This window comes from Taudactylus pleione, unplaced genomic scaffold (genome assembly GCF_031769625.1).
Source record: "Taudactylus pleione unplaced genomic scaffold, aTauple2 ptg000198l, whole genome shotgun sequence".
NCBI lineage: Eukaryota > Metazoa > Chordata > Amphibia > Anura > Myobatrachidae > Taudactylus > Taudactylus pleione.
The window spans coordinates 10,414,714-10,438,832 of record NW_028284600.1 but is presented as its reverse complement, the minus strand read 5'-3'; the positions used below and the strand labels follow the sequence as shown (position 1 = coordinate 10,438,832).

At 42.4% G+C, this 24,119-nt stretch overlaps 1 protein-coding gene and 1 pseudogene across 1 annotated transcript in view; one reads left to right on the top strand and one right to left on the bottom strand.

Annotated features, from left to right (window-relative positions):
* Positions 1 to 249, top strand: part of LOC148518857 (alpha-2-macroglobulin-like protein 1) — a 241,494-nt gene extending 241,245 nt beyond the window's left edge. Inside the window, exon 36 of the mRNA XM_088476941.1 lies at positions 165 to 249. Within this exon, the coding sequence (XP_088333067.1) occupies positions 165 to 187 (23 nt within the window). The 3' untranslated portion in view covers positions 188 to 249. The remainder of the gene's footprint in view (positions 1 to 164) is intronic.
* Positions 250 to 17,300: 17,051 nt separating this feature from the next.
* The window catches only part of LOC148518856 (alpha-2-macroglobulin-like protein 1), a 110,684-nt pseudogene continuing 103,865 nt past the window's right edge, over positions 17,301 to 24,119 (bottom strand).

Genomic DNA, 24,119 nt, shown 5'->3' with positions numbered 1-24,119 from the left:
CTAAATCCAACATATTTCATTAGTGGTAATGTCCATTTTATTTATGGTCACACCCCTCTCACCAAAAATGTGGAACTGTTCTATAATTTTTGGCATATTTAGTATTTATTTGAAACTATCTTACAATTAATTCCTCTATTTTCTTATTTTTGTTTTGTCTCTAGATGATAACACTGGTGACAACTGAAGATGGTAACTGACAGAAGCCTGTCTGTATGGGAACCAGTGGCCTGGCACTGAGAACTTCATACTCACATTTCTAAATACAGTCACTCTGTAACTGCTAAATAATAAAATACCAGTTACAACATGTGTAACAGTTTCTGCTAATTTGTCTAGTGGGGCAGAGTGAAACAGGCTGCCTGTACATATTCTCTTTACAATAAACATAAACTTTAAGTAAAATGGAAAAATAAGTAAAACAAACTGGATGCATGAAATACATTTTATTTAGAAACACACAATAAGGTCCTCATGAAAGTTGGGTTAATTTTATATGACACCCACAGGTGCAATAATAGGATCCAGCTACTGTACATATGAATAGTGAGCAGCACGTCTTAAGATACTCTCGACTCATCCTGCCATGTTCATGCTGTAGGTAGATACTTTAAAGCAAACACATATATATATATATATATATATACATACAGTCAGGTGCATAAATATTGGGACATTGACAGAATTTTCATATTTTGGCCTCTATTCACCACCACAATGGCTTTGAAATGAAACAAACAAGATGTGCTTTAACTGCAGACTTTCAGATTTAGTTTGAGGGTAATTACATCCAAATCAGGTGAACGTTGTAGGAATTATAACGGTTTCTAAATGTGCCTCCCACTTTTTAAGGGGCCAAAAGTAATGGGACAAACTAAACAATCCTAAATCTAACTTTCACTTTTTAATACTTTGTTGCAAATCCTTTGCAGGCAATTACAGCCTGAAGTCTGGAATGCATAGATATCACCAGACGCTGGGTTTCATCCCTGGTGATGCTCTGCCAGGCCTCTACTGCAAATGTCTTCAGTTCCAGCCTGTTCTTGGGGCATTTTCCCTTCAGTTTTGTCTTCATCAAGTGAAATGCATGCTCAATCGGATTCAGGTCAGGGGATTGACTTGGCCATTGCATAACATTCCACTTTTTAGCCTTAAAAAGCTCTTTGGTTGCTTTTGCAGTATGCTTCAGATCATTGTCCATCTGAACTGTGAAGCGCCGTCCAATGAGTTCTGAAGCATTTGACTGAATATGAGCATATAGTATTGCCCGAAACACTTCAGAATTCATTCTGCTGCTTTTGTCAGCAGTCACATCATCAATAAATTCAAGGGAACCAGTTCCATTGGCAGCCATACATGCCCACGCCATGACACTACTACCACCATGCTTCACTGATGAGGTGGTATGTTTTGGATCATGAGCAGTTCCTTTCCTTCTCCATACTCTTCTCTTCCCATCACTCTGGTACAAGTTGATCTTTGTCTCATCTGTCCATACGATGTTGTTCCAGAACTGTAATGGCTTTTTTAGATGTTGTTTGGCAAACTCTAATTTGGTCTTCATGTTTTTGAGGCTCCCCAATGGTTTACATCTTGTGGTGAACCCTCTATATTCACTCTTATGAACTCTTCTCTTGATTGTTGACTTTGACACATATACACCTACCTCCTGGAGAGTGTTCTTGATTTGGCCAACTGTTGTGAAGGGGTTTTTCTTCACCAGGGAAATAATTCTTCTGTCATCCACCACAGTTGTTTTCCGTGGTCTTCCGGGTCTTTTGGTTGCTGAGCTCTCCGGTGCATTCTTTCTTTTTAAGAATGTTCCAAACAGTTGATTTGGCCACACCTTTTGCTATCTCTCTGGTGGGTTTGTTTTGATTTTTCTGCCTAATGATAGCTTGCTTCACTGATAGTGACTGCTCTTTGGATCTCATAATGAGAGTCGACAGCAACTGATTCCAAATGCAAATGTCACACCTAGAATCAACTCCAGACCTTTTACCTGCTTAATTGATAATGAAATAACGAGGGAATAGCCCACACCTGTCCATGAAATAACTTTTGAGTTGATAGTCCCATTACTTTTGGCCCCTTAAAAAGTGGGAGGCACATTTAGAAACTGTTGTAATTCCTACACCATTCACCTGATTTGGATGTAATTACCCTCAAATTAAATCTGAAAGTCTGCAGTTAAAGCACATCTTGTTTGTTTCATCTCAAAGCCATTGTGGTGGTGAATAGAGGACAAAATATGAAAATTCTGTCAATGTCCCAATATTTATGCACCTGACTGTATAAAAAAAAAATTATATATATATATATCTTCATGCGATTGTGACTACATTCATCATTATCAGGTTGATGATGACAACTTGTGTTTTGATGTTAACTTAAAAACTAATCTGTAGGTGCTTCTCCCTCTGATTGTCCAGCATTTGCTAAGATAAGATGTGGTGGTGTCTCCAAACTGACTTAGATGCACATACTTTTGTGCACATGCACAGTATGGAAATGAATTTCAAAGTACAACTTTACTATTAGACCCTAATTATTATGTACTAATGTAAGTCTATAGTATCCTTTTGCATAACCAGCACCTTCAGCATTTTTATAATTTAAACAGAGAGTTACAATCTGTATATTCAGTCCTACAGTAAGATGGGTTTGGAAAGTCTGCAAGACACAGACATTCTTAATTATAATTAACATTCCTGTACTGGTTGCACTTAATAATGGAAGACTTGGGAAAATAGTCTGTCCCCCTCATAACTGAACACAACCATCTCCATGGCTGGAAAATATTCCTGTGTGATCAGATACTGTAAACAGAAACTTTCCCATTACACAAAAGTGCAATCAATGAAAGTGTGGTGCTACATCTCAAATGTGGGTTGTTCTTTTTGGAAAACTACCCCATTATAAATACTGCACGGAATTGGTGGAAAAGGCCAGCTATTTATTCATTTATTAAATACTACAATATAAAGAGTCAATACTGTATGGTGGCAAAGAAAGAGTGGCCACTTACCAGAGCATTGGCATTGTACAGCTAAAGAGTAACAAATGCAATTAGGGCTGTGACCACCCTGGGTTCCTTAATAAACAAATACAGTGTGTATCTAACTCTCCCTTCCAATAAGAAACACAAACCCACATGGGAAGGTGGTGTGCAGTCCCCAGTAGGATGATACAGCCGTCTTATCCATAACAATGAAGAGGATTGTACCCAGACAAACTAATCACACACAAAGCCGCTGATCTGAAATTTTTGCCCACCACAAACACAACTACAAACACCTACCAGCACACATAGAATAATGGAGTATGGGAATAGTTCAGACAAAAGAGGCCTAATCCTAAAAGAGACAGATTTATAGAATATAACCCTAACACACCTTTAAACCAGGATTGCAACTACGGGGGCACGTGCCCCAGGCACTGGATTTGAGGGGGCCCCAACAAGAACGAACTGGCCATCTGCCAGTTTTAACAAATGCCAAAGGGCCAATGGCCAGATGGGCAGGTCTGCAAATGGGGCCAGGGTGGCAGAAGGTGTGGATTTGGTGCCGCACCGGAAGGCAGCCAAAAGCTCTTGGGAGAGACAGTGCAGCCATTATTTGAATCTGGCCTTTGGCATCTGTCAGCAGCAGCTGCTGGTCCGCAAGGTGACTCACGACCGGCGCCAACTGCAGACCAGCAGCTGTTGTTGACAGGAGCTAGATGCCAGAGGCAGCTGCTGCAGTGGCACCAAATCCACACCTGCTTATGCAGGTGAGAGGCTGCTTGAGGAGGGACACAGGGAGCAAGGTGAGAGGCTGCTGGTGGAACAGTCTATACTTATGGTAGGGGGAGGGTTGGTGATGGCGCCAGATTATTGCCTTGCCCCTGGTGATAAAAATTCTAGTTTTAGCCCTGTTCAAACCTACTACAGGCAATAGCAAACAGCTGACAAAACACACAATCCAGTCCCCAGCCTCCTGCTTTAAGCCACATAAGGCCTTCTGTTTACCTGCAAGCTGTTCATAATGCTTCAATAGATCTCAATTTGTTTTACAATAATGCTAATATGAATCTACCATATTTTGGAATACTTCAACATTCACTAGACTTTGCACATTTGAGCTTCCCCCCAATTCAAATAAAGCAATAGCTTGTCATGGGTATTGCATGGCTAATAAGTACATTAGTGAGATGGAATCAGTATATAAAAAGATATAAAACAAACAAAATGTTATTGAATATAAATGCATCAAATAAATCAACATAAAACCACAGCATATGCTTTACAATAAGCTAAAAAAAGGGATATATATATATATATATATATATATACACATATAAAGATTGGCGGCACTCACAAATATGTTCAAAAAAGGATCACAAAGACCTCCAGCAATAAATCAATGTTTCAGTTTATACAACCTTCTTCAGGATTCAAAAAACAAATACAAAAACTTACCTTATATAACCGACATAACCACCCAGTGAATCTTCAAAGCTGGGCATGTACGGGAACTGTATGCTGACATCATCAATTTGCGCCACAAGCGACGGAAGTGACGACAGCTACCTGGTGACAACAATCAAGACTAAGATAAAAGAGCTAGGAGCTCTGAAATGTAGACTGCAAACCTTTGACTTGTTGTCTATATTTTTGCATTGTCGATACCCGGAGTGCCATCCACTTCAGTTGTGTTGTATATGTATTATCATTGGTGGGGCACCTGGGCAAGTTGGATTGATTTGATTTGAGTGTCAGTCTACAATTAAATATATATTATAACAACATTAGAACACATCTACCCACACATGGACCACACAGTGGAGCTCATTCAGAGTCGGTCGTGAGCCGACTCGATGTTGCCCCACAGCTCACAACGGAGCCGGCTCCGTCGTGCGCATGCGCGAGACCCGGCTAACGACGGGTGATCTGTCGTTAGGGGTCTCGTCGTAGACGGGGCGAGCTGTCGATGTTGAGTGACAGCTCGCCCCGTTTTCTGGGTGGGCCGGGGGCGTGCCTGGCCAAACGGAGGCGTTCCAGTGTGAGGGCGGCCCCACTGACATCATCAGTGATGTCAGTGGGGAGCTTCCTGCTCGATCAGAGCAGGAAGCTCCCTTGGGTTTAAGGTTGATGAGACCCTACCTTAGGGTCTCGTCGTAAGCCCCGATGGTCGCGATGGTCTTGACCATCGCGACCGTCACCCTTGTCGGTCGTTAGAGCTGTGGGTGTTAACCCACAGCCTACCGACCATCATGGAGGTGGCCGTTCAGGATGCAAGCAGCCGCCCTGTTTCAGAACGACCGCCTCTGAATGAGGCCCTGTATCTAATGCCATCAGGCCCTACGCAACTCTGTAAGTGACGGAACATCAATTTTTTCCCCAAAGAGGCATCTTAGTCACAATACGATGTGACTAGGATACACCAGGAGAATTCACTGATTAATTTGATATGTGACACTTGTATATCTGTGTGCGACTGAGATGTATACGAAGCACAATGGAATGTGGAGTGGAAAAAAGCTGAGGCTGCTGCAACTTAGTACTTTGTATGCAGATTCAGAGACTTACAGCTTTGATAATACATTGTGAAGATTACCTCCATGGAGCCCAAGTTTCATATGTTCTATGGTCTTAAAACTCAGACGACTAGAGGTAGAGCCATATGCCTTTATAAAGTGTATTAAAACAGGGTGAGCCTTGTCATTATTTTTCACATTATGAATTTGATCCCGAATCCTCAATGAAATAATAAAAAGATTTTGTAATTGATTCTGTACTTGGTATTCAAATGACACGGGTGTTGCCCATTGCACCAATCAGCTTCGAGGTAGCTTTTATCAAGTTCAAATGATAGTTAAAGATGTATCCACATACATCTGACTTCCTTGCACGTTAAACAGCCCTTCTAGTTGCGCCATGCCGTGGTGTGACTCGGTAGCTCAGAGCGTCTTTACCTGCAACTTTTTACCTTCAAATGCATCTTATTTGCAAAGCAATGTAAATAGGACACACATGCAGCTTCTATTGGTTAAAATGATATGAAGCATGCCTATATTCTGTGTGCGACTGCGTGTGTATCTGAATGCAAAATGCTACGTTGCAGTGTCCCAGCAGCTGCCATTATAACGTAGCATTTCACATGCAGATACGCCCGCAGCACATCTGTGTAAGTGCTATGATGCCAAGTTCTGTTGTGTTCCATGTGCGACTTTGTAAGTGTTTAAAACTAATTCCTGTGCGGTTAAAGTCACATCCTGGCATCTCTGGTACAGATTAAATGGTGTTTTGCTGCATCTGTGGTGCAAATAGGAAGCAAATTTAAAGAAACCTTCTCTATATTAGATGTTTGTTGCATCTCACTTGTTTTGGGTATCTCATGCAACCCATGGCACATTGGGGGAGATGTATTATATCAGCACTTAACGTGCCGCTATATCGCTTCCTGTTTTGCTTCTTTACCGAGGCAAAGCAGGAAGCACTAACTATGAGATGTATGAACATCTCATCAGCCGGAGCGGGGGAGTGATAACTCCCCCCTCCGGCGATCCCTACCTGAGTACACAGCGCATCAGCCTACTGCTCACACGCTATGTCTCAGTCCCAGCCGGCTCCACTGAGCATGCTCAGGATCTCATAAGTATTGCAAGATCCCGCGTGCAGCCCTGGAGCCGACAGCCCTCACAGCAGTGACAACGCTGTCCCTGCTGTAGGGATTATGCATCGCCAAGCTGTAGCTGTCAATAGCGACAGCTGCAGTGGGTGGAATGGTCAGGCGAACTGACGGTTCATACTTAGCCCAGGTTATCGATGCCCCAGTCATTTACCGCCCAACCCCCCGATCATACATACATCTCCCCCATTGAGGCTTGAGGGTACATTTACTAAAGGTTGATTTTATTTGATTAAAACTTGATCTAAACCGATCAACATCAATATTGTGTTTCATAGACTTAATCACATATGTATTATCAATTTTTTAAATTGATTTTTAAGTGTTAGTAAATGTGTGATTTAGCCCTTGAAGCACATCGATGTAGATCATTTTAGGTTGCTTAAACATGATTAAAATCGACCTTTAGTACTTGTACACCTTTTGTGTTTGAGGACACATCTGTATGTCGCTTACCTCATCACGTGTCTCTGTAAACTGGTGTAACCCCTGGTTACTAATAATGTATAGCATTCTTGATTTGAGTTTTTTATGAGTTATTTTTAATGTAGGTTCAAACAGTTTATTTAGACGAATGTGTATAGTAAAGGACTATTGCTAGCTACTTTAAGTGGTAATATGGACAAAATGGTGGCTGATATTTGGGATTCGTTTGAAAACTGTGGTGCTGATGATCTCTTGGGGGACAAGGCGCCAGTACAGAACCCCCCGGCATGCTTATGTAAAGTGGCTGAGGCATGAGCCGAGAGAGTGGGAGACATCCGAGTCAGTAATCAGAAGAGGTCTACAGTGAGAGGGGAGAGGATGATACTGCGCAAGGTACCTGAGGCATGAGCGCTAGGTGCCATCCTGATGGTGATACTGACTGTAGAAAGAGAGAGGGCCTGATTCAGAGCCGCTCGCGAGCGCACAGTGCTCGCAAGTGGCTCGATGTTTGGCCACTGCGCATGTGCCGCGACCAGTATGCGCATGCGCGAGCCCTGCCTAGCGACTGAAGTTCAGTCGCTATGGGGCTCGCTACAAGGTGTGTAAGTTGGTGGCTGCACAAACACACGCGTTCCCTTAGGAACGCCTGGCGTTTGCGGGAGGACCTACTGACATCACTACTGATGTCGGTAGTGGACTTCCTGCTCTTTCAGAGCAGAAAGTACACTCGGCCTTGCGGCAGCCTAGACCCTACCACAGAGTCTTGTCACAAGGCCGATGGTCGCGATAAACGCGACGGTCTCCTGGCTGCTCGCCACAGCTTTGCGAGAGGCAGGAGAAGAAAAAAAAACACACACAGACCCTGTGAGCTGCCTGCGGCAGCGAGCGGGTCTGATTCAGGGCCATAGCTAGCTATCCAGGCATCTCCTTCCTGCATAGTGCTCTTTGAACACATCACCCGCAGAGACTTCAGCACTGTGACAGTGAAGGGGAAACTGCTCGTCTGTGAGGAGCTGTCCTCGGTGCTGAAACCAGACCAGCAGGTCGAGCTGAGTGATTTAACAGTGCATTTGTTTTCGAGAAAATTCTGGATGCTGAGGTACAGTAACTCCCGCAAATCACACACTGAGCTGAGACTGACAGACTGATCAAAGTGCAGTTAGGAGGAGAGTTATCTGCTGCCATCATTGAAACAAACAGACAATTATACTTCAAATAATATCTCAGGTAACCTACAATACAGTAAAATTAATTATATTTATTAAAAGGCAAAGCAGTTCACATAGAAGGGCTCTAGTTTAAATATTACATTTAGACTAGAAGAGCCAGTATAAAACCACATCCTCCTCGAAGAACCATATAAAGTCAACTAGCCCCTTTTAAGGGTCTTACAGCTTGCCTCTGAATAACATATATTTTTTCTTTTCCTTCAAAAAAGTGCTGTGAACAAGGAGAGAGTTAAAGGTGCAGCTGGGCTCTATCATTAACTTTGATGTGTGCCATCACCAGGCCGTAATTTTAACAAAGTTGCTATCAGGAGAAATATTAATTTATCTGAAACAAACAAATAAATCAATTTTGCGACTAATTCAAGTAACTACTAAATGGAAAAAATAACTAAAAAAATAAATTTACCCTTCTCTTTCTCATAGTGAGTGTCCAGACTGCAGAGATTTTATTTTACATTATTAGTAACTGACTGCATCCTCAAGTTTTGTTCTTCAGTAAATAGAAACAGTGTTTTAAAGGTTAGAAAGCTCATTATCATGACGAGTTTAGTATAGGTGACAAAGGCAGTCTGTTGTTGCAAAGAGAGTGCACATGAATTGATTGTATGCACAGTCTTGCTCCCCCTGGGCTAAATGAGGGTCATTTGTTTGGTTGTTTTTTTATGATGCTGGAAACATTGTATACAGTATTTATATGTTTAGGGGATGCATTATTTTTTGTTTTGTGCATTACCTTGCTGAAAATGTATTTATCATTTTTGCCTGTATGAATATTTTTTGTCTCCAGTTCTAAACATACAAAAAAAGATTTACAGATGCACAACTCCAACATTACTCATTATGTATAATACATTTTGCAATAGCATTTTGCAAATAATAAGAGGTTTTGGCATAATCATGGCCATGGTTATGGGCCCACCCACCGCGCCCAGGTAACCTCTGAGGGTGGGTCCCTAACCTACTGGGGTTGAAATCCAGAGGCTCTGGATTTCAACCCCAGTAGGTTAGGGACCCACCCTCAGAGGTTACCTGGGCGCGGTATGTAGGCCCATAACCATGGCCATGATTATTATTTGCAAAATGCTATTGCAAAATGTATTATACATAATGAGTAATGTTGGAGTTGTGCATCTGTAAATCTTTTTTTGTATGTTTGCAACAATAGTCTCCACAGGTAGCACCTCCCATTACGTATATTTTCAGGGTGTGCAGTCTAGGGCCCCCCTTGTCTCCAGTTCTCTAAGAATCAATAGAACAAAGTTTACTGTGCTAAGCATTGTAAATAACATAATGTATATATAATAAAAATGGTGTTTGCTATCTGTTGATAAACAGGAGGCTTAATAAATTTTAAAATTTATTACATATATCACATATCAATCAATAATTAAAAACGATAAATGAGAAATGAAAGTAAAAATATAAAAAATGGATTGCAATCACAGAATGGTAAGTAGCAGTTTAACCATCACTCACTTAAAAATCTTTGGATAATGTGATACTAATGTATCTAAAGTAAAACAGGGGTCCCAAGACACTGTGTTGTCTATTCATGTATCATTTTAGCAACACTTCCACTGTAAATAAATACCACAGACAATTGTTGGCAGCAAAGTTCCACTAATAAGAACAAGTCATCACTACTGTCATCCCAGTGTGAGAGTGTGGTATCCACACTTGTATATAAACTTGGTTAGTATGAAATTAAATTGGTAAACCTTGTATAGCGTGTCCACGCTATTGTCCGTCCTGGCTCTGCTTGTGTCTGGCTGTGTGGAGCTGCCACCGGAGGAATTGCAGACTACCGTGAGCGTAGTGGTGAGCTGTATGTGGTAAGCGGTCAGATGATCGGGAGACTCGTCGGAAGGTTGCAATACAGTGCACAATCAGTGCTGGTAGTGTAGTGACCTTGTCTGCCTGGATGACGTCAATGCGTTTTGTCCCATCAATCACCGGGACTTTCTTAAGACTGAGTACCATGGCCATTGGTAACTCCTTAAATACCTCCAGGCATCATATTGATTGTATAATAAATTGAAAGCATCTGAATCTCTTTATATCATAAGATTGGTGTTTCTTACTCTATTTTAATGTATTAAGAGCTTTGTTTTCTTCTTTTATATACTGGTTTTTAAAAGTGGAAATAATAAAAGCACACAGATACATAATTTACAATAATGTTAAAAATATATATAGTAATAACAAATAAATAGACATATAGAATTTTACAAATGCTAAAAAATTTATTGGAAAGCCTCCCGTTTAAACTACTGTATAGCTATCTCTTTTGCATTACTAGTGTAATTTAATCGTAACTATTTGTATACATATTATATAGTTATTATCCCACCTGGGTTTTTTATAGAAAATATTTCATTAAAAATTAAATAAAATAATTAAATAAATAAAATATAAATAAAGAGAACATATATAGAGAGAGAGATTAATAAAAGAAAAACATACCTCAATACTTTATAGTTATTTTACTCCTTTTTATAGCTCAATCAGAGATATATGTAAAAGAGCTTAGGGTTTTTATGTTAGTCCAGAAAGCGGACTAAATTAAAACTTAATAGAAGAAGTAAATTAATCTATTTATTGTATATATATATATATATATTATATCATATTCCTTAAGACTCTGAGCTATCATTATAATATGTATATATATATATATATATATATATATATATATATATATAGAACAAAACTAATAATCCACTTGTGGATATAAACAAGTAAATGTGTGTTGACACATGTACAGACAAATGGATCCGCATTAATGTCTTAGGTCCTGATTCAGAGGCACTTGCTATTTGCAAGCGCTTGCTCTGAATCAGGGCGGATTTTTGTTTAAAAAATCTGCCTCCAGGCCGCTCGCATAGCTGTGGGTGACCACACACAGCTTGTGCGGGCGGCCTGGCGACCCTTGTGGTAGGGTCTTGTCCACCGCAAGCCTTAGTGAACTTCCTGCTCTAATAAAGCAGGAAGTTCACTACTGCCATCACGTGTGATGTCAGTAGGGCCGCCCACAAACGGAAGGCATTCCTTCGGGAATGCCTCCGTTTGTGCAGCCACACCCCCGACCTGCCTACAAAACGGGGCTCGGGGCTCAACATCGACAGCCGTCCCTTTTTGCTGTGAGCCCTGAGCGAGTGTTTTCACTCGCTCCGGGGCTCACGTGCGTACTGGCCGAAAATCGACCCGCTTGCGAGCGCTGTGCACTCACGAGTGTGTCTGAAGCAGGCCCTTAGTACCAAGAGGACATAGAAATTGTATTATAATAACTATTGAAACAATAAGCACGTACACATGTCCAAAGTGTGTCTGTTATTGAGTGTCCGGGAAGGGGGTGATGGCGACCGACATCCCTCGTCAGCCCACACCCAGACATCAACGCAGAATACCATCCATTGTGGGGACAACTAGATGCACGTAGGGACTATGAAATGATATAATTGGTGCATATACCAAATGTTGATTGTATTGTGAAATATTAGGCAGTGGGTGGTAATGACCGGAGAAGACCAGCATCTCCCGTCAAACCTCCCACTGTCTTGGGATGTACCAGAACAGATACAGTGGCCCCTAACTACAGGTACATTGGCCCCTAACTACAGGTACAGGTTATAGTGTTTTTTTTTCCGGTTCTCTAAACCTTATCCCTACCCATAGCCATTTTTTTATTCATTTTTTGTTTATTTCTGGTTTCAGTTTCCTTATACTTGTATATTACTATGTGTCAGCATCCTCCTCTGTATATTGTTGTTAGGTATATGTGGCATGTGTTCTGTTTTTTTGCCATGTAATTTTTGTTATATGTTTAAGCAACAGGATTTTTTTTGTGTGTTGTTTATCTTGCTGCTATAGCACCAGACCTGTCCCAGTTACTAGATGATGGACTGTTTCTTCCAGGCTAGCCAGGAAGTCTGCAGACAGAAGAGGCTGATGTATACACATGTGAGTATGATGATTGCCGTCATTATTTAATTCAGTGAGTGTATTTGGGAACCACTCTGTTCAGTGCATCAATAGCTCTGACAAATAAGCACTATCTGCTCCAAAATGGGCATCGGGCCACCTGCACTTTATCAGAATGTCTAGCTTTTATGCCTCCCTTTATGATCAACCTGACATCTGTGATTGATGAGTATTTGATCAACTATGTCTACATCTATGCTATTGTAATACCCCGCTATACTAGGTATAATTTATGTCTTACACTGCATTGTGCTACAGCTTATGTCTGTCATTATGCAGACTGACAATTCCCAGCAGTCTCTGCAGGTTACATGCAGGGCTAGCAAAATAAATAATGAGGCTCAGTACACCCATTTTTTAGGGGCCCCACATCCCAGGCCAGTCGCTTAAGGTACAGGCCAGTCGCTTAAGAGTCTTCCTTAACTATATTTGGTTTCTTTGGGGAACCACTGAGCCACAGTGTCCCTCCATGTCCTCATAGTGTCCCTCCATGCCTCACACTTACCTTATTATATGTCTGCCTGCCATGGCATCTCTGCTTGGGAGTCTTTCCTTTGGGTCAGTGCCACTCCTCAACTTGCAATGCGTCAGATCCTTTCTTGCTTCTTGGTGCTGGCTTGACTCCGCCAGCTACTTGATTCCCGATGGACTTAACCTAAGCAGCATGGGGGCTGGCATTAGTTCCATTGCATAAGCATATTTTATATATATATATATATATATATATATAAATATATATATAGGATATCCAGAGTCCAGCTCTCCCTTTTCTTTGCATGTAATCACGCCGGATGCCCACATATATGCACAAACACAGTATAGTATACTTCACCAATGGATGCAGCACTCCTGGCTCAAAAAATAATCAGCGCTTAGTCGGCATATAGGTCAACGTTTCAGTGCCTATTCATTTTTACATGTGGCACTTTCATCAGGAGTGCTGCATCCATTGGTGAAGTATATATATATGTATATATATATATATATATATATATATATACACACACACACATAATTTACACATAATCATCATCCCTGTGCTTCTATATCCCACTGTGCTCTCCCATTTAACACTATACTTTCTCATACCTTATCCCACAATGTGCTCTCCTATCCCCCATTGTGCTCCCCCATCCTACAATGTGCCCTCCCATCCCCCACTGTGCCTTACCATCCTCCATAACACACTGTGCTCTCCCATCCCCCCTTCCCACACTGTGCCTTACCATCCTCCATAACACACTGTACTCTCCCATCCCCCCTTCCTGCACTGTGCCTTACCATCCCCCATACCACACTGTGCTCTCCCACCCCCCATTCCCACATTGTGCCTTACCATCTCCCATGACACACTGTACTCTCCCATCCACACTTTCCACACTGTGCCTTACCATCCCTCACTGTGCTCTCTTATCTGACCTCCCAAACTGTGCTCTCCCATCCCCCATTGTGCTTTCCAACCCTATCCCACATTTTGTTTTCCCCCTTTCCCCCTGGCTGAACTTACCTGCTGGATCTTCCCCTGGTCTCTGGACTGAGTGCTGCTGCAGCTTCTGGGCAGAACTGGAGAGACAGAGCACTGGGGTGAGGGCGGGGCTGCCTGATGACTGCTTCTATATCTCAGCCAGTGATCTGAGGAGACATTTCAACTTACATCAGACTCCTCAGATCACTGGCTGAGAAATCGACGAGTCATCATGCAGCAGTCCCGACCCCACCACAGTGCACTGCTGAGCTTCTCCAAGCCCCAGTGCAGTGTCCAGCCAGTGACTGCGAGTGATACAGACCAGCCGGCCCTGCTGCAATGTGTATATGCAGTGTACGGCCGGCTTCAGGTAATTTCTACTTGCAGGGTGACAGATGGCACAGGGACTGTACACTCTAGGGCCCCTTAGGATCTTGGGGCCCGGTACAGTTGTACCCATAGGCCCCCCTGTCACCGGGCCTGGTCACATGACCAATGTCAGGTGGTCAGACATAGGACAGTTGGATGCAAGCACCAGTTGGTCAGTGCAGTATGTGGTAACGTGCTGAGAGAAGGATTAGGGATCGCCTATCAGTGTGTTTACCATCCATGGTTACCATCAATGGCAATATAGCAAGTGGCTATCGATGGTTACCAACTATGCAATAGATGACCATCAATGGTTTCACCAACCGATGGTCATCCCTGTTCTTTGACTGACTGGCACATGGGCAAATCAGAACTGGGGGTGGTCCTTCCCATGTGTCAGGGGCAGAGCTATGCTCCATGTACCGGCACCTTGTAGCAAAACAAAAACATTTGTTTATGCTGTGCCATCGATGGAGGGAAACCATCTGGTTTTCTCCCATCAATGGTAAAAGCATTCGATATCGGCCATAATCCATTGATGTTTATGAATCATCAATGGTTGATGGTCATCCCTAAGCAGGATGCTGGTGCTGGTAAAAGTCTCCTGACAGGAACCAGTGACTGTGTGACAAGTGACAAGCGGCACTGTTAGTGAGCTGGCAGCCACATGAAGGGGAGGCCTGAGGTGTCTGTTCAATGACAGAGACCTGCAGAGTGAAACCCAGAACTGAGAGACGGGCAATAGATAGGAAAGACTTTGCAGCTGGACTGAGGAGGAGTCACTGTCTAGGACCCCTGAGTTATTGATAGGCCAGCAAGGAGACATGTCTGTCAACAAACTTCCTGCCCCTGTGCTACATTTATCCCTTTCAACAGGCGCCCTCTTCATATTACAACACTGCCAGATCACCCCTTCTCTCTGTGCAGAGGCACCATCAGAGAAATGTGTTCCAATATTAGTAATTCACTAAAGCCAGCATAACAAGAAATAAAGCCCCTATTTCCTAAATAGCAGTCATAGTGTCAGAGTTTAGCCGGGGATCGGCCGTCCCTTACCGTCCCGCCGGCTTCCTCTGACTTCCCGGGCAGTCGGGCGGCTGGTGCGGCGACATGGAAGGTGCTGAGCATTCTCCCTGATGCTGGTGTCTCGGGCGGCCTGGTGTGCGGGGATCGGAGTTCCCGTCATGGGCGCCGCCATGACACTTCCTTCTCTGACTGTCCTTCCTTCACTGACAGTCTGGCCGGTCAGCTGACGCTGTGGACCAATCAGTGGGCTTCCAGGGGTATATATCCGGCTCCTGTGTATCAGGTAGTTGCCTGAAAAACCAATGTCGCTGCTAGTGCTACCAGTGGTCTCTCATTCCAGGTTCCCTTACTTCCAGTGGTCTATTCCTGTGCGCAGCTATATTGTCCATCTCACCAGTGCTTTACCACCTCAGCCTGTGTGCAGCTATATCGTCCATCTCACCAGTGCTTTACCACCTCAGCCTGTGTGCAGCTATATCGTCCATCTCACCAGTGCTTTACCACCTCAGCCTGTGTGCAGCTATATCGTCCATCTCACCAGTGCTTTACCACCTCAGCCTGTGTGCAGCTTTATCGATCATCTCATCAGTGCATTACCACCTCGCCTGTGTGCAGTATACCTCCATTACATCAGTGGGTTACCACCGCCGCCTGTGTGCAGTATACTATCCATCTCACCAATGCTTAACCATCACAGCCTGAGTGTAGTTATACGTACCCACCTCTCCAGTGCTATAATCTCTGGCTGACTCCAGTACCACTACCCACCTCGTTACTGGATTCTGTGGTCTCTACCTGCGTGCTACAGTATTGCACCGTGGTGCACTCCTTCTGACCGGCAACCCGGTAGAGTGTGTCCGCAGGGCACACTTCCTTGTACCTCAAGTACAGTGTCCTTAGGTGCCTATTACTGGCACCGACCCTTTGGGCCATGAGTGTTCGTCTTTCCTTTTTCCCGCGGGCTTTGGTCACCTAGTCAAAGGACCGTGACCTGCTTACGAGGTGCAGCTCAAGCCCATATCCCGATTGGTGGGGTCACTGGCGAACACCATCTCGTGGGTTAGATTCCGCACCTTTGACTAGGTCTCGCCAATGACCAAGACCCGTGGATGCGGAGGTCGTACATTCAGGCCCCTCGCCTCCCTTTCCTCCCGCAGCCTCAGGCCTCAGCTTCCAGAAAACCGCCTCCCAGCGTGACACATAGGTTGCATGCATTAACTATTCCCTTTAAAGTTATGTCTGTAGCACAAAAGGACAGTCACAGTCCTGATATTTTAAGGTGAGACCTTAATTGTAAATATTTTTGAATATCCCATGGATCCATGCATTGCTTAATCCAGCAGGATTTTCAGTGTTTTTGCCAGCGGCAAATCGGATGCTTAGTAAATATTGTATTTTTAAATCCTAAAACTGCCACTAATTCCATAGGTTTCTAAATGCTGGGCAACCTGCTGCTCACTAAATTCACCCCAGGCTGGGCATGCTTACAGCAAAGAGACAAGGGGTGAGTTAATTTGTGGCATGTTCGCAGGGAGGAGTACAGTAGCCACAGATTTCTTGTTTTATTCACCATTAAAACACTAGTTTGCATCATCATTTTGATGATAACTTGGGTCTCTAATGCATTGTGGTACATTTAAAACATATATTTATGCAGAATTTAACATAGTATGTTGAGTATCTTAACCTATGTGCAGTTCTGCATATAAACAGTATGTAATTTCAACATTTTTGTCTTAATTTACATAAAATGCATTTAACTGTACAGGAGGCCCTTAATGTGTATCATATTTTTAAATAAAATAAATTTAATGAGTACAGTTTTTTGTACTTAGATTTAAAGTACTTTATTTTTATATCCATTTTATAAAGCAAGGGTAGACAACCTATATCACTACAGCTGCTGCGGAACTACATCTCCTGAAATGCTCTGCCACAGTTTTGCAGTTAGGGCATGCTAAAACTGTCACAGGGCATGCTGGGATGTGTAGTTTCACAGTAGCTAATGTGCCACAGGTTGTCTACCCTTGGTATAGAGAACATGGGTAAGCAATCTGTTTTCAACTACTGAACAAATGAGCAGAAACTGACATGTTGCAATAGGTAATTTATTGTTCGAGTGACTGAATTTAGGAATGGCAGCAATATGGAGATCTGAGTGCTGGGTCGCAAGTACTCATACAGCCAGGCCTTTATCAGTTACCATCTTCAACTGCCACCATTATTATCTAAAATCAAAAAGACAGTAAGGAGTAGAGGAGTTAATTACAGAATAGGAATAGTATCAGACACATTGTAAACCTGCCAACAATTCTCTGACTATGGGTGGATGAATGGCATGTGGCCAAGATTGAAAAGAACATCACCACTCATGAAATAACTGTGGTATGGCTGGATTGGGCATAGTTTAAGCAGCTCAGGGACTTGGTCTAAAATGTCTGATAATTCATTGGGAATGTCAGGAGGTACAGTATGTAGTGCGTTCTATAGTATTGGTAAGTTACGATATCTAGAAAGGAATGGTACGGGAAAGAAATACAATATATCAATTATGAAACTACACAAACAGGTTATTATAACTACAATAAATAATCTCTGTATAAGAAAAATACAATTAAATAGAATTTATATAATAATTATTAGCCCTAAGTGATATAATTCTGCAAACTTTGGCTATTTGTTCTTAGCAGTATTTAACAAGCAACAAATTCTTAACTCTTTTAAAGCTTCATCAAGATATTATAGGTAAGAAAGGAAAAATAAAAACAGGTAAAAATATCTACATTACACTGTAAGTCATTTTTTATTTTTGAATGACTTTTTGAATTTAACCATTAACAAGACATTTGGGGATGAATTTTCCAAATGCAGAACTATTCGCCATTGTCATCATCTTTATTTGTGGGGTGCCACAAAACTCTGCAGTTCTTGGCAGTCAGAGTGACAAAACATATAAAATTCAATTGCATAAAAAGACAGAACATGTTCAGATGCATCAATAAAAGCAGTGCAGACGGGAGGCGAAGTGTAGATAGAGCCCTTCTAATAAGAGTTTAAAGTCTAAAGGGAGAAACAATGCTGAGAGAAGAGGAGCTTTTTGGACTCGGATTGGACATACTGTAGGTATTTTCACTACAGAGAAACTGCACATGAGAAGTCTTGGAGGTGTAAATGACAGTTGTTTATTAGAGAGGAGGAGAGGCATAGGTCATAGGCAGATCGAGGTGGGTGATAAACGTTATCTCATGATAAAGTCAGATGTATAATAGGCAGTAGTTTGTGAGTGCTTTGGAGGTACAGTTAGGAGCTAGATTTGAATTCTGGATGAAATAGGGAGACAGAGAATGGAATTGCAGTAAAGTGCATCAAATGTGGTGAGGCAGGAGAGTTTCACCACAGCAATTAAGATATATTGTAAATTGAAAATGTGTCTTTGTTCAAGGCCAGAGTAAGCCTTCAAAATTGTCACACCAGGAGACAATGATAGAATGGATAGACATATATATCATCGAGAAGGCTTGTCACAATGGAAGCCACAAATTGTTGTTTTGGAAACTCTTGGAGAGTGACATGTACAACATGTATGTACACAATGTATCAATAGAGGTCACCAGGGTATTAATGGCTGAGCAGAGACTAAATATGTATCCACTTTAAAAGCTGATTTTGTAACAAATGTTAGTTACTCAATATAAGTACACAAATAAATGCATCCAATTTGGATCTTACTGTTGTGATATTACTCCATAAGCATGATAAGTCCCGTCAAATTACTTTATCATGTACAAAATGATCCTATTTTGTAGAGTAGTTGCAAGTATCCAGTGTTAAATGGACCTCCTCTGGTATGCACCAGGTCTCATGCATTGTGCTACTATGATGTTGGCAGCCTAAGAATTACATGAAAGTTACAAATGGATAAAGGTTCTGCTCTGCATACAATATAACAAAGTTCCATCTCTTAAGTGACAAGGTGCCCTCTGTCTCCAGTGGATTAAACTGTCACAACAAGGACTGTCGGCACGTTTCACTAAATTCATTGTAAACTTTTTCAAGACATGTATTGAAAAAGTTAACAACCAGCTGTCACTTAAAAGATGAAGCTGTATCACTGACAGTCACAGTGGACAAACATCAATGTTATTTGCAGCATGTACTGGTGCTCTATCTGTTGTATCTTCAGACTGCAATTATAATATATAAGGATTATAGTCTCACTGCACTGAAGAGGAGGTGGCACGATTTATGAGAAAAGAGCTTGGAAGGATTAATGTGGAAATATGCATTTTGGTTGGAAAACTTCTTTAATCCGATTAATAATTAGAACCATAATTCCATGCTTGATGTATACACAGGATATGACAATGAAAATTAGGATGAATTGCTGTGCAAATTATTTGGCAATATACATTTGAAATTCAGAACAGGAGAAGCAGAAGCTGCTGAGAATGTTCTTACCAGTACTGCAAGGGTGATAGTATTGGGTAATTGCTTGCTCATCTAGAAGATAAGATTACAAAACTTTCAGTTCCATGCTATACCATAGTAATTAATACTGTCACTTTTATTTATAAGGCACTCTAAAGCTGGGTACACACTGCCAGATTGATTGGCCACTGTATCTGGTGCCTGTCGGCCACTGTGTACCAGCAATATATCTGTGAATGACGTAATTCACAGACATCTCGCATTGGCTGTGCTGCTCAGCCAATGGACAGATATATCTGCAAACATATCTGTCCATCGGCAAGTGTGTTCGATCGGTCGGCAGACCACCCCCGTACACATGCAGTGGCAGCTGCGGGAAGGAGGGTGGATCGCCCCTGACCTGTCCCCCGTCCAACGGGACCTGCGGCTGCCTGGAAGATGATGGTTGTTCAGTGTATATGAATGACCATCATCTACAGATATATCTCCAGATCGCTCAATCTGTAGATATATCTGCTAGATGTGTACCCACCTTAAGGGTTCTTTAGCACCATATAATTGGATGAAACTGACAACAAGATACAGTATTATTATTATCATTTATTTATATGGTGCCACAAGTGTTCCACAGCGCCTTACAAAGTACATAAACAAATTGTTGACAAGCGACTTACAGAACAATACAATACAGGACCAGGACAATGGTCAGTTGGCATGAAAGGTGACGTGCATTAGTTGAATGAAGATAGTGGAGAAGAGAGTGAAGGCAGATGAGATCAGAGATGTATATTGGAGAAGATTGGGTGAGGGCTTTGTAAGCGAGCGTGAGAACCTTAAATTGGGATCTTAAAGGGAAGGGGAGCCAGTGGAGGGCTTGTAGGAGAGGGGAAGCAGATGTAGAGAGTTTGGAGAGGAAGATAAGCCATGCAGCAGCATCAAGGACAGAGTGGAGAAGAGATAGATGGGATTTGGGGAGGCCAGATAGGAGGAGGTTACAGTAGTACACTCTGGAGATGACCAGGAGTGTATGAGGGTTTTAGTAGCATCCTGGGTGAGATAGGGTCTGATCTTGGAAATATTTTTGAGATGGAAACAACAGGACTGCGAAAGGTTCTGGATATGTGGTTTGAAGGAGAGAGATGAGTCCAGGATAACTCCAAGACAGCGCACCTTGGGACTAGATGAGATAGTTATACCATCAATTGATAAAGAAATAGCGGAAAGTGAGGTTGTGTGGGAGGGTGGGAAGATGATCAGCTCTGACTTAGACATATTAAGTTTACGAAATCGCTGGGACATCCAGGAAGAGATAGCAGAGAGACAGTTGGAGAAATGAGTCAGAAGAAAGGGGGAGAGATCAGGGGAAGAAAGGTAGATGTGAGTTTCATCAGCATAGAGATGATATTGGAGGTCAAAAGAGCTGAAGAGTTCACCTAGAGAGGTAGTAGAGAGGGAGCATAGGAGAGATCCAAGAACAGAACCTTGGGGAACACCTACTGGTAGAGGCTGTGGGGGGGGGAAGAGGAGTCATGATAGGAAACCGTGAAAGATCAGTCAGAGAGGTTGTAGGACAGCCAGGAGAGGGCAGTGTCACGTAGACCAATGGAGTGAAGGATGTGCAGCAGGAGAGGGTGGTCCACAGTGTCAAAAGCAGCAGAGAGATCAAGGAGAATGAGCAGAGAGTAGTGGCCTTTGGATTTGTCAGCAAGGAGGTCATTGCTGACTTTCATGAGGGCAGTTTCAGTGGAGTGGAGAGAACGGAAGCCGGACTGAAAAGGGTACATACTGTACTATAGATACATAATTATAATATGCTGTTAGCATAATTAAGTAGAGAAGACAAAGAAGAGAGAACCCTGCTCACACATAATCTATTATACTATACATGTATAGTATATCACTATGTTAATGCAGGAATAGTAAGGTGATAATTCTTGAAAAAGTTTGTTTGAAATGTTTAGACATGGAATGAGCTTCAGATTATCAGATGTATTTCTCAGCCAGATGCTCTCATACAATATAGTATTTTATTATCCCCAAAAAATTATAAGAGGAGAAAATTACCTGTCTCGTAGTAATCATAAACTTTTACCGTGTCTGGTTTTAGGTCCTTAACTTCAATGTCCTGTGTCACCATGAATGAGAAACTTTGATGACTGGGTCCTATCTAAAGATAGAAATAACCCTATATTGAGTAGAGACAGTTATAAATGAAAGCTGCTAGCATTCGTTGGCTATGAAGAGGGAGTTTTACCAACAGAAATAGTGGTAGTTCAGCTTTATATAGAACCTAATTCAGATTTATCTTTGATAAATTTTTTTGCATTTGCTTTCGAAAAATAAAGAGTTATCTAATGACTCAACATTATAAATTGTGTCATGTTGCCATTAATTTGGATCTAGAAATCCCAGAATGACCTCATCCACATACATACTTTCCTGTCTACATCACTCAAAGGGCCTGATTCAGACCCACTCGCAAGCGGCTGTCCGCTCGCAAGTGGGTTGATGGTGTGCACTGCGCATGCGCGAGACGTGACGAGCGAAGGACTTTCCTTCGCTCGTTGTGTCTGACCAAAGGGGGCGTGCTGTCGATGTTGATTGACAGCATGCCCCCTTTGGTGGGAGTGCCGGTGGCGTGCCTGCCAGATAGAGGCGTTCCCAAGGGAACACCTACCATCAGAAGCCGGCCCCACTGACATCGCTAGTGATGTCAGTGGGAGTGATTTCGGCTCTGATAGAGCCAAAATCACTCCTGGCCTTGCGGTTGAGAAACTCAACCGCAGGCTTCTGCTCGCACTGGCGATGGTCGCGGTGGTCAAGACCATCGCGACCATCATCCTGCACGCTCGTATAGGCTGTGGGTGTTGACCCACAGCTATACGAGCGTCCAGGAAGACGCTTCATATTTATGGAGGTGGGCCCTTATTCAGAGCGAGCGCTCTGGTCAGAGCGTCCGGCTCTGAATCAGGGCCAAAATCAGCAACTCTAATTTCACATCTGTAGAGGTAATTGCATAATATACTAGGTTGGTTGGATCTACCATTTTTTTATTAATTACTTTAGAGTGATATACTGTATTTTCCAAATATTTTTGTACAAACAAAATATTCATGACTGTTTTGGGCTTTGTATAACACTTTATGAATGTACTTTAAAATCCAAGAGTATTTTTATGCATACATTTGATATATAGTTCTGTTTGCATATGAGGATATTTATTGGATGTGTAGTAACAGTGCTCCATGACATAGAGGAAGGCTGCAGGGTGCCATAATAGGAGCAATAATTTGCCTTATGGACCGGATGATGAATGGTCTATTTAGAATTGTACGCAACTCATCCGCAATTACACCTGAACTGCTTGCACATATTTAAATGTGAATATTAATTGATATGCTGAGTTGTACATATTTATGTGGGTGCACAGCATCCATCTATAAGATTTTTCAAATAGCCAGAGCACACTTGCACCAGCCCTATCTGAAATCTAAAAGATCTTTGCATGTAAACAACTCAGCAAAGACCACAGTTCCACCTACAGTAAATGTCCTCAATAGACTATGTGCAAAAGCCCCAATGCTGCCCAGTTAGTCATCTGCAAGGAGAGATGTAACTGAGTTGCGTAACACTTGCAACACCTGTAGATGCATATGAATAGCAAGAAAGCCCACTACAGAGAATGCTCAAAATATTCACCGGCACACTAGATTAATCCCTCCCTTACAATCACCTGTTCAAACTAATAGACTGGTTGAGCGGCTTTCATTTTGCATATTACAGTGCAAAAAATAGGCAGACTGGTCTGCAAAACAGACCTGCACAAAGCTAAGCATCAGCCCCTACAGGGTAAATTTAGTAAGTTTCGAGATGGTCCCGATTTTCAAGGAGATTAATCTTGCTGGAACTCGCCAAAATTCAGGTGATTTAATCCCTTGTTTGTTACCAAATTTACCAACAGGCATTTTGAGGCTAAACAAGTTGGCCGATGGTGAAGCAGAATGAGATATCTCTCCCGAGTATCTGGTTTTGCAGGAGATTACTCACCCGAGATTGCAGTGTTTTCTCTCTGCAAATCTCTCCCGAGCTAGCAGCCTGCACATACATATCAGTGAGATAATGTATGTGTTGGCTGCTTGTGTGTTAAGACTTGCTAAAAAGGGTTAAATGTTTTTTTTCTTTTAAATGGCGTGAGATCCCCCCCCAAAAGACTAACCAGCCCTGGTCTTGCCAGCCTGTCCTGGTTCTTAAATTTACAGGGAAAAAACTGTGTCGAGTTCCACTGTAAATTTACGAACCAGCACCAGGCAGCAGGGACAGAGCTGGTTTTAAATATATGGAGAAAAAAATGGTGTGAGGCTCCCCATATATTTAAAACCAGCCCTGGACCCTTTCTAGTGGGGGGCTGATGCCACAGCCAGGGGAGCCCTTTCACCAAGTCCCCCAGCCGCAGCATCAGCCCTGACCGCTACTCAGCCCAGGCCAGGGATCTCTGGGGAGTTGAGTACCCCTCCAATAAAGGGG